At 37.1% G+C, this 11,004-nt stretch overlaps 2 protein-coding genes across 3 annotated transcripts; both read right to left on the bottom strand.

Annotated features, from left to right (window-relative positions):
• Positions 1-8: 8 nt before the first annotated feature.
• Positions 9-2,722, bottom strand: LOC106937519 (nef-associated protein 1-like; the record flags this gene model as incomplete). The annotated part of the gene is made up of 4 exons (XM_015019061.1): positions 2,510-2,722; positions 1,679-1,818; positions 1,087-1,261; positions 9-166 (listed from the first exon to the last, which is right to left on the bottom strand). Coding segments are annotated over exons 1-4 (562 nt in total), but the record flags the coding sequence as incomplete, so codon positions are not given.
• Positions 2,723-3,828: 1,106 nt separating this feature from the next.
• On the bottom strand, positions 3,829-9,777 carry LOC106937522 (skin secretory protein xP2-like). 2 transcript variants are annotated; one of them, XM_015019066.1, is made up of 5 exons: positions 9,541-9,777; positions 6,898-6,969; positions 6,200-6,278; positions 5,126-5,889; positions 3,829-4,314 (listed from the first exon to the last, which is right to left on the bottom strand). In XM_015019066.1, exons 1-5 carry the CDS (start codon positions 9,623-9,625, stop codon positions 4,202-4,204), a joined length of 1,113 nt encoding a protein of 370 aa, XP_014874552.1. In that variant the 5' UTR covers positions 9,626-9,777; the 3' UTR covers positions 3,829-4,201. The 2 variants fall into 2 exon arrangements, with proteins under 2 accessions (XP_014874552.1, XP_014874551.1); XM_015019065.1 differs by having other exon boundaries at positions 6,188-6,278; positions 9,541-9,776.
• Positions 9,778-11,004: the final 1,227 nt, after the last annotated feature.

The raw sequence follows: 11,004 nt of genomic DNA, 5'->3' as shown, positions 1-11,004 counted from the left end.
CTTCATACCTTGAATTTTATCCAGCTTGGCCAGTGTCAGTCCAAGGGAGTTTGGTCGGTGTGGACTTCGTGTCGAGTAAACTCCGACTCTCTGACCGTTCAGCCTGGGAGGTTTCACCTTGGCTTTGTAACTCTGATGTCCGTTTTTATGGAAAAGAAAAATAATCCTGTAAAGATTGAATGTTATCAACAAAGATACAGAATGAAACATCCACTTCCAGGCTTCAAAAATAGAAAAAGTAGCAAAAACATAATATTTTGATGTCCTTCTCCTCAATAAAGGAAGGTTTCTGCTTAAGCTCATCTCAGCGTTTCATTTGTAATTACAAAAGATGATTTTGGGATCTTCAAGCGATAATGCTGCTCAGCATGGGGTGGAGTGTGAAGTGGCCAATTTGACCGGAATAAGATCAAAACTACATATGGGTTGGGAAAGAGTCTCTGCCTCAAAGACAGAGTTTAAGTTTCCTGGTACCTAATGACTAAAAAGAATATCAGCCAACTGGAGATAAATGTGCAGGAACCCATCATGGAGGTAGATAGCTTGTTTGCTAGCTAGCTTGCTAGCAAACAAGCTAGCTAGCTAGCCAAGGGTATGCTAGCAGCTATGTTGTGTTCCAAGAGAAAAAAGAAAACTTTAGTAGAATAGACCAGATTAAATAGTCCCACCACAACAAAATTTAAGGCCTGTGATTAACACATTTAAGAGCAAAGTTGTTGGGGTTTTTTCCAGTAAATTTAAAACAATTTATGGCCTTAATTTTAGATAAGACTAAATGTAAGACTTTTTAAGGATGTGCAGACACCCTGATTTGGGCTTCATGTGCACTAATGTGTATTTTGATTCAGTTTATCGAGAAGAAAGAAGAAACTGAGCTGAAAATCCCATGAACACTGGGGCAGATAGAGAACCTCGCCGCATTTTCCTCCTACTGATGTTAATTTAGAATTAGCAGTTCCTTCCTGTAGTTTATGAAATAAATAAATAAAACCGTGTTTATCAGCAGGACAAAACCCACTTGAGGCTTTTCTAAGCTTGACAGGTTAAAGGAGACCCAGAGATATGTGCAGTATATGCGTGACGTACCAGACATGCGAGTACTGCTCGAGGCCCACCAGCGCATGCTCAGGGTTGTTGAAAACGCTCTGCTGGATTTGCAGCTGAGCCCGTGACGGGCCGCAGATAGTCGGCTGCCTGGGCGTCCCGTTCTTCACGGAAAAACAGGAGCTGATGTAACCAATCGGCACAGTCTGGATGTTTCCTGCAAAGTGTGGTTAAAATATTTTAAAAGCAGGCAGTTTAATCAAAACAGGAGAGGTAAACGCAGCACATATTTTTTTGTTCACATCTAACCTAACTCAGTGATATGATCATTGCCAGTTATGGTGGAGAGAAGAGACGGTTTGTTTTAAACAATAACCCATCGTTGTCATGGTTACACATCTTAATTTTGACAGTTTGACAATTCTAGCTGTAAAAATTACTTTGTGACTAAAGTGATTTAATTTAATCTTAGAAACGTTCATCTAATTAGTGCAAAAATAAAAGTTCTTTTGATCAAAGTTTTTCAGGCATTGTGAAGTTCTGTCAATGAGTTCATTTTGTTTTCGGTCCTAACAGCTAATCATGACAGCATGTTGTGCAGTTTATGTGTATTAAGTATAAATAGTATATCCACCTTGTTCTAATGCGTCTGGCGCTGATAATGAAGATGTGCAGTCTTTTTTATTGTGGCCAGAAAAGTCGGCCTTTGACACAGCAGCCTGAATCGACATCAGATGTTTGCGATGCGCTCTGACAGCCCCGTCCAACGTCTGTCTGTTTAGGAAAAGATGGAAGAAAAAAAGGTTATTACTGGAGACAGAGGAGTACAAAACTGGAGACATCTTACTTCCCACCTTCACATTATGGTTAAAGGGCTATTTCACTACTTTTAAGGAATATGGAATATTTTAAACCTAAAATACTTCAGATCTGAATAAACATTAATAAAAATACATTTTGCTTCAACCTGTGACCTATTTTTTTTTAACATGCTACGTATTTGAATATTCCCCTTTTATAATTTTGCTTGAAGTACTTGGTGTACTCTGAGTGTTTTGAAAAGTGCTATACAAATTACATATATTATTAATATTTTTGAAAACATAAAAAGAAGCCATTTATACCACATTAGAAGAGGGGAAGCTTGAAAATGCCAACACTTAATCTGGTGAAACATGGAATAAATTACTATGCAACTGATAGAAATTATTTAAAATGCAGTTCATGACATACCAAACAATAAAACAATGCAGTGAAATAAACTAAAGAAAACTAATTCCACAAGGCCCATTTTTAGGGATAATTTACCCTGAAATAATCCAATTCAGCCTAATGTGTTTTTTTTCCCATTATCATTTAGTAGCTATGTCAAATCAAATAAAGTTCAGATGTAGTGAAACAGCCCTTTAACCAGCAGCCCAATCGGATGCTAACTTCAGTTTGGTCTTTTTAAAGTTAAATATACCTCAGATTTTTTATTTCTTTCCGCATTACAGAAACTTGTTGATTCATCTTCTTCATGTTCTCCCCGCAGTGCTCACACAGCGGACTCATTTTTACTGAAACGAAGAAGAAACAACGAGAGAAAACAGGTTTCACCAGGTTAGCCTGTAGCTAATAACGATAGTAGCAAACCGTCGTCCGAACGTCATCACGGTGGACGCAGCTCGACGTCGGCGTGGAGGAAGCACGTGTTGGATTTTATTGTTGGCCAACAAAGACTGTTTACAGTGAAAAACAAACAAGTTTACACGAGGCACTAAAGCGCCCAGCTGAGCATGTACAGGGCGTGAAGCAGTATAAAAACCGCTTTATTATCATTAATTAAAATTTTGCGGCCATGGTAGAAAATAATAAGAAAATAATTGAGCGGGTTTAGGTTGTTTACACATTCATGCTTCTAACAGCAGGTGGCAGCAGAAAGGCAGGTGAAAAGATCAAAAATGGCCTTGGGAGCTGGATGTTATAACAAGAAGTCAGCATAAGATTTTTATTATAATTACTTCAGTAGACGCAAATATAAAACCAAAAAGAAGGAGGGATAGAACTGAGCTCTGTGGCACCCCACATGTTAGAGGGGCGGAGGTTGACATATGGCCTTTAACCCTAACACAACAGGTTCAATCTCCCATGGCTATATCAGATCTATTTATGAACTTTGGCTAGGTTATTTCAAGGCATATATTTTCTTCTGGTAAACCAATTATTTTTGTTAATTTAATTGCACTCACAAGATACAAAAAAATAAAGTACACCTGCATTTTATTGGTCAAACCTGACTGGAATCAGATTCAACTTAATTGACCAATATTATTCAAATTCAAAATACTTAATTGATCCAAAAGGGAAATTAAATGTTGTTATAACTCATATACATTCAAAGGTGTGAGCCATCATTTAGAGATTACAGGTCATTTATTTGTCTTTATGTTATTTATTACCAAACCCTCTACCTCATTACGTAGGAATGCAAATTTACAGTAACAGCAGAAACAATGATGCCTCAGAAAATCCTTATTTTTCTCCTAAAGTACACATTTTTTAAAGTTTTGTTCTGTTTGAGATTAAAATTTGTAGTTATTGTGGCACTGGTTGACTCAGGTAGTGGAGCAGACAATGGGTCGTTTACTTTGACTCTCCACCTTCTTTCCTGCCAAGTTACCGATCAAAAAAGTGAAAGTTCTAATTTTTTTAACTTCACTTTAACTTGATGAATCTGAAAATAAAAATATAATTAATCAATATTTACACAATTTTCTGTCTCGGATGAAAATAACGACCAGCTTTTCATGATGTAAGCAAGTAATTTTATTTAATCTTTTTTACAAAATTAAATGAAAGACAATCCACTATTACAAATACAATTACAAGTTATTCTTACTTAAATAATGAAAGTAAGATTTAGCTCTTTACTCAATGCAAAGTACAAAAAAATAAAAGACACATTTGTATTAGTTTGCAGTAAAGCACATTTCAGAATAAATAACCAATGCAGGTATGGTTTGCATTCAAGCATTTTTTTTCACATAAGCAATAACAATTGTCTCTCTGCAATAATAAAAAGCACACTAACCAAAATAAACTTCAGACACACAGTGTGACCTTAAAAAATAAAAAAATAGATCTGGGTTTCTAGATCTGGACTGATGGGGAAAGTTTATATCTGATTCCCTGGCAGGTATTCCTGAGGCAGAGGAGGGCTGGACAGCGTTGGGACTGAGTACATTTTGTTTTGGTCGGCCAAGTTCATCAGCGGAGTTTCATCTAAACCTGGAAGAGACACACAGATAAAACGGTCATAAGAAGAACGGGAAGAAATGGAAACTCTACCTGAACTTGGCAACAAGTGTTTATTTGAACGTCTCACACTTGGTTTTACTTTTTATTATTATTATTTATTTTGTCTTTATCCAGTTTTATGCTCTGAACTTTTATTAGTTGGGGTCGGGGAATTTTTTGTATGTATTCTTTAAAAACTGAAAAATGCTAAAAAATTAAGTAAAAAAATGTAATAAAAGCTGCAGTACATAACTTTTATTTTAAAATGTGTGTTTTTTTATTTTACATATTTGTTAAAACTGCCAAAATGTTGTGACAGCATGATAACAGATAGATAATCTGTGAAAAAATCCAGCTCCTCCTACTGTTACTGAAGAAATGTACCGCTCCAAGTCAAAAACAACCAATCAGAGCCAGGAGGAGTGTCTTAGCGCTGTCAATCAATCTCATGTACTCGCTGCTGAATGTGCTAAAGGTGGGGAAACAACTTACTGTTACAGGGAAAGCAGTCTTCATCAGTGGCTAAGTTAACTGACCTTAGCATTCACAACAGGCTATGCTAACTGCAGCTTAGCAGAGAGCAAAGGGAGGTGATTGACAGCGCTAAGACCCGCCTCCTGGCTCTGTTTGGTTGTTTCTAGTTGTGAGACAGCAGAGGAGCTTGATTTTTTTCACAGATTATCTGTCTCATATCGTTTTATATGTTTTATATATACATATGGTATATATAACATAAATAATATAATTTTTATAAACATTACATACTGCAGCTTCAGTGAGAGCAACATCAGGACATTCCTACCTTCATCTGCTCTGTCATTTTCCGAAGGAGAGACGTCCTCTTCATCATCCGGGCCCAAGTCTTCTATCAGAACCTGGTCTGGGGTCTCTCTGTCTGGAGACTCTGGGTAGAGCGCCTCCACCTGGGGAGGAGCTGGAACTGCAGCTGGAACGTCCTGGGACAGAGCTCGGACTGGAAAAGCATCTGGAAATTGAACTGGGACATCATCGGAGGCTTGAACTTCGATTGGATCATCATCAGCAGGTTGAACTGGGACTGGTACCATGTAGGAGGCTTTTACTGGGACTGGAGCGACGTAGGGAACTTGTATTGGTTCCGGAGCGGCATAGGGAGCTTTTACAGGGACTGGGACAGAATATTGAGGTTTTACTGGGACTGGAGCGGAATAGGAAGCTTGTACTGGGACTGACACAGCATAAGGATCTTGTACTGGTTCTGGAGCTGCGTATTGAGCTTGTACTGGGACTGAAGCAGCATAGGGATTTTGTACTGGGAGCTGCACATCTGGAGCTGAATACTGGGCAGGAACTGGAGCAGAATCTACTTCTAGCTTCTCAAAAAGTGGGTTTCGGACCAGCACAGGAGCAGGTGCATCTACATCTGCAGCTTGTTGTGACTCCACAGCCGGGATGCCAGTCTGAGAGGTCAGTATTTGACCCGAGATGACTGGGAACTGCAGGACGGGGTCGGTCTTCCGAGGTCTCCCTCTCCTCTTGGTGCCACTATTGTTCTCGCCTCTTGACCTTTTCCTCTGGCTCTCCACCCTGAAAGAGTCCAGCTAATTGTTAAGCCAGCTGACACAGGGCGGTGTGATGCATTTGCTAAGCTAATAGTACAAAGTCCCTGGCTCTGACCTGGGCATCATAGGCCCACCAGAGCAACCTTTGCTTTCCTCTTGCTCCATATTCAACATAAACGAGACGAGAGATAAGCAGCTAGAGCTGATAATGTTATCGCCATACTCTGTAAAGAAACTTTAACATCTACTTTGACTTTAAATATTCAGCATAAGCATTTAAACTTGTATTTTCACTGACAGGGTTTGTCTTAAAAGAAATTTACCCAAAAACCCACTGGTTAGTTTCCTTCTCTTCTGCTTCGGCTTTTCTCTTCCTGAGAAGCTCCCTGTCTCTCAGTCGCCGCCGGATCCCGCCTGAAACAAATTCATAACAAAAAACATGACCATAAACTTAAATATGGACTAATCTGCAGCTATTAGACATAACAGAAAGACCTGGTTCCTGTGTAGGATTATTTCTCTCTGGCTGTACATTGATCACGCTTACACGGCAAAAACACAAAATCTTACCTAGTATTTTGCATCTAGTTTCTAAAGCAAATATCTTAGCACACTTGAAATAAGACAAAACTATTTTTAACTTTTCAGCAAGATATAAGAGTTTGTTTTAACAATTCCTTAATATTGATGGAAAAGTACTAGTTCCATTGGCCGATTATTTCACTTATAACATGGGAAACATGTCTGTACTGACAGTAGAACTCATAATTTTTCATCAATATTATAAAATTATTGACTTAAAACAAGCTGAAAAGTTACTTTTCAGTTAGTTTTGTCTTATTTCTAGTGTACCAAGATATTTGCACTAGAAACTAGAGTAAATATACTTGGTAAAATGTAATATTTTTGCAACGTGGGACCAATCTTTGACTTTAAAATAAATCCCCAATGACAGAAACTGCATCTCCACCTTATTACGACTCTATCAGATCAAACGCAAATAGATAAATACAAAAAGAAGCAGAACTAATACCTTCCTCCTCAAGTTGGATTTTATTCTCCACTTCTTGCAAGTTCTCCTGTTGCGACGTCTCCTCCATTCTGGCTGCAGATATGAATGAACTCAACTGTAAAGGCGCGCAAGCAAACAGCGCAGAGAACAAGAAAAAAAAAAAATGTGTTGTCTATTCCCACCCCCCTCCTCTAGACGAATTATCTGGTTAACCATTACTCAGAGCTGGGAGAGTTCTTGCAGCTTGGGCCTTATCGTATTTGTAAAGCTGGAGGAGTTGGCACTGAGCTGTCAGAGGGAGAAAAAAACTCTCCCTCTGACAGGGAGAGCACACACTGACCGGAGGGAGGCGGTCGGTGTGTGAGCGGTGAAAACGCTTGCATGCAACCTGCTGAATTAGTCGGTTACAAGCAAAACAGTTTGAGTTTTATTCATATTTCTGCACAAAAGGCTTCTCCAAAATCATACATAATCAGAACAGCCGCCCCAAAGCCTCCCTGCAGGTTTTTCAGGCAGAACCAAACAAAGTGAGATGAGAGCTCCCACCCTTCAGCCTGCAGCAGGGTTCATCCCCTCCTTATCGCTCAGACAGAGCACGCTCAGTTGGGAGTGTTCTCAATCTGCTCTCAGCATATTGAGTCCCCATGTGTGTGTCCGAGCCACTCACAGGAGAAAATAAAACCAAACGAACAGATTAAATGACCCTGAATGTCCCAGCTGTTTAGGGAATGCTGGAGGGTTCCATTTAAATAAGTACACCCCTCGATTCAAGAGGAGCAGCAGTTTTCTGTTTGACATTATCAGTCGGTGGAGGAGTATGGACACATTTTCTTTTGTAAAAATGGGTTCCTTAAATTCACACAGGACCTTATTTCAATCAGATTGAGATCTGGGCTTTGACTAAGCCATTGTGTCGACTGGATTCCTGTGTTTGTCAGCTAACGCGGTACAGCTGTGATTCACCCAGCTTCGTTTTATTTTACCATATTTTGGTCTCATCTGTCAAAAAATGTTCTGGGAGACTTGTGGTTCATTCAGACGGAGCTTTGTTGTTTTCTTTTTAGAGAAAAGCAACAAAACAGTCAAATTTATTGTTTTTGGACACAAACTTAGTGAATAAGAGCCTTATTTTGCTCCTGAAGGGCTAAATTCTAACTTGAAAACTAAAATAAAATAAAAAATAAAATAATTATAGTAAATACTATAGAAACTAAATAATTTAATTTAATTGGTGGTCACTTGGGAGTCCTAAACGATGTATCTCAAGTTGGCTCACACCTTAAAAACTGCTTTCTAACTCATCAGTTTTGTATTAGGGTCATTATAGTTAGAAAAAAATAACTAAATTTCCACCAAAAAAAAAAATAAATAAATTTGATATTAATCTCAGGAATTTTATAGAATTTAAAAAAAAAATGTATTTATTTAATTGCTAAATTTCAAAAGTCAAAAATTTCCAGGTCTTCTTTTTATTTTTTATAGAGTGGTGTGAGAGACTCATCTGGTGACTTTTTTCAAAAAATTACAAATCTAGTGACTTTTTTCTGTGTTACTGGAGACTTTGGCCACAACACATGAAAACAACAATCACTGTGCATTTAGAAAAAATGCAGTTTTATTTGATTTAAAGAAACATTAACATCAATCATAACACAGTGTTAAACTGGTTAAAAAGTTAACTGTTTGTATAAGTAGGTAATCATATGTCATTATTATTAAGTTCTGGGGTACCACTAGAACCAGTGTTAGGCCCAAACTATTTGTAATGTATTTAAGTGACATGTTTAGTGTCGAATATGGTAAAATACTGGAATGTTCTTTAATTTTCATGCTGGAATGGCAGCCAGGAATGCTGAGTCAAGTTTATTTGTATTGCACTGTCTGATTGTTGTTTTAGGCAGACTAGTGCAGTAATCAATGCAACTAAAGGTAAAAACTTTGACAAGTTTCTCTAAATCCTGTAATAATTCTGTAATCCTGTAAATGTTCTTCAGGTGATAGAAGCCTGACTTTTTAACCGTCTTTATGTGACTATGAAGGTTCAGGTCTGAGTCCATCACCACACTCAGATTTCAGGCCTGATTACAATTTTCTAGCTGTAATAACTGAACCAGTCAATGGCTCTTCCAGATATAAATGTCTTTATATCACAGACGGTGATCTCCATTGCCCTCATTGTGACACCAATAGCACCTTTTGACTGGATCTCTGTTGAATTAGGTCAGTCACAAAATCACAATGGTGATGCAATCACTTCTGGATATATTGGTGAAAAGTGATCTTATCTACTCAAGATAAGATCTTCTAAGACTAGTAGAAAATCTGGTTTGATTGAAAGGAAAATGTAAATATTTTCCTGTACTTTCATGTTCTTAAATGTCTTCGGATGAAATCCTAAAATCTTTGAGCTGACATAGAATCCTTCCAGGTATGCATGGGCATCCAAATTACTCAAGCCAGAAAGCAGGAAGGACTGTCAGCCACTCTCAGCTCCGAGAACTGAGGAATGTCTGTGTAACGACCAAATGATACCACAGCGCCATCTACAGGCTCAGTTGTAGCATCTAGAACGGATTTCCACAAACAGCTTTGAAAACATCTAATAAATTTGTTAAAATCCAGATTTTCAGAGATATTTTTGTTTTATTTTAAAAAAAGACACACCAATAGTGTTCTGCAGTGTTTCGGACTTCAGGGTGTCAGGAAGTAAAGGCGTTGGGTTGAAGGAGGGGAGCGAAGCCGTCCTCATGTATGCACAATGCTCTCTTTACTCCAGACCAAATGCACACCTCCTTCCAAGCCATGTGTCCCAGCTGAGAAGAAAAAGGGAGAAGTATCTGTGCAGAAAATTTGGATGCTTTTTCAGACAAAACATGATTTCACAACAGATTTTAAGTTAGACTGAGTTACATCGTATGATTTATGGTGTTTAACAACAAAACACAATTAGTGTAATCAACTTTACTATGAAGTGTCATATCTTTGGATGTTTTTAATGTATATTTTTCAAATACAAATTGCTTTTAACTTGTAAAACTGTAAATAATGTTCAGTCTTTTTTCACTAATTCATATCTTACAATAGAGTGGAAAAATATGTCCTGCTATGGATTAACAAAATATGTATGTAATCTAATAAAACTCTAAAAAAATTGTTTTCCATTTTCTATGCTATACTGGAAAGAATATTAACATATTAAACATGTATTATGAGGTTCAACTAAGAAACAGAGCAATACTTATCTGCGCAAAATACTCTGTGCACATCCAAATCAATAACAGGTGTAATATTTAAGAACAGGTTTAAACAACAGGAAAAACTACTTCAGTGGTATCAAAAACATCATTTATTTTGAATCTCTTTAAAAGTTAAAGGTACAACCAACAGAATTTTTTTATTCAATTGAAAAATATACTGAAAGAATAAAACAAAGTTGATCAATGAAGTATGTGGATTCTACAAAAATCACAAAGTTTTTTTTTATGAAAAGAGCATTGAGGAAAATAATCTCTATTTGCTTTGATTGAGTGCATTTGGATTGATGACATCACAAGAGGCACCAGAATTAAGCAAATAGGCTGACATAGTAAACACTATGAAAAGAGTAAACATAAATGTCTTTAAAGGATTAATTTGATTAAAAAGGTAAGTCAAGATGAAAAAAGGAGACAAAAATTGACAAAAAAGAATCTTGACTATTTGCTCATTGTCATTGTGTACATTTTAGGTCTTTTTAATTTCGTAAACAATGTTTTCGTACCAACTAATCATCAATTCATACCCGGTGAACACATAAATAAAGCAAAAGCCCAAACCAAACTACAAAAAGGTTAACAGGCCTTGTAGTTTCAATACAATGTAACTATAATAAGAACAAGTTTTAGAACAAATAAATGAGAGCATCTTTAAGAAATAAAATATAAACAAAAATCATTTGGAAAATCTATGAAAAAAGGGAATGATTTGATTTCCAAGTAAGAGGCAGAATTAAATGTAATTTGAGGCCCATTTTGGAAAATCTGGAGACAATTAAGACTTTTAAAGCCTTTACGTTGGAATTTAGCAAATTAAATGATGTCACTGGAAACATGCACACACGTGGGAGCTTGTTTTTTGAATAGGTAGATT

The sequence above is a fragment of the Poecilia latipinna genome, unplaced genomic scaffold (assembly GCF_001443285.1).
Source record: "Poecilia latipinna isolate Pla-1442-1.1 unplaced genomic scaffold, P_latipinna-1.0 Scaffold2367, whole genome shotgun sequence".
Classification (NCBI taxonomy): Eukaryota; Metazoa; Chordata; class Actinopteri; order Cyprinodontiformes; family Poeciliidae; genus Poecilia; species Poecilia latipinna.
Note: the sequence above shows the minus strand (reverse complement) of the source record. Positions and strands in the feature narration are given on the sequence as shown.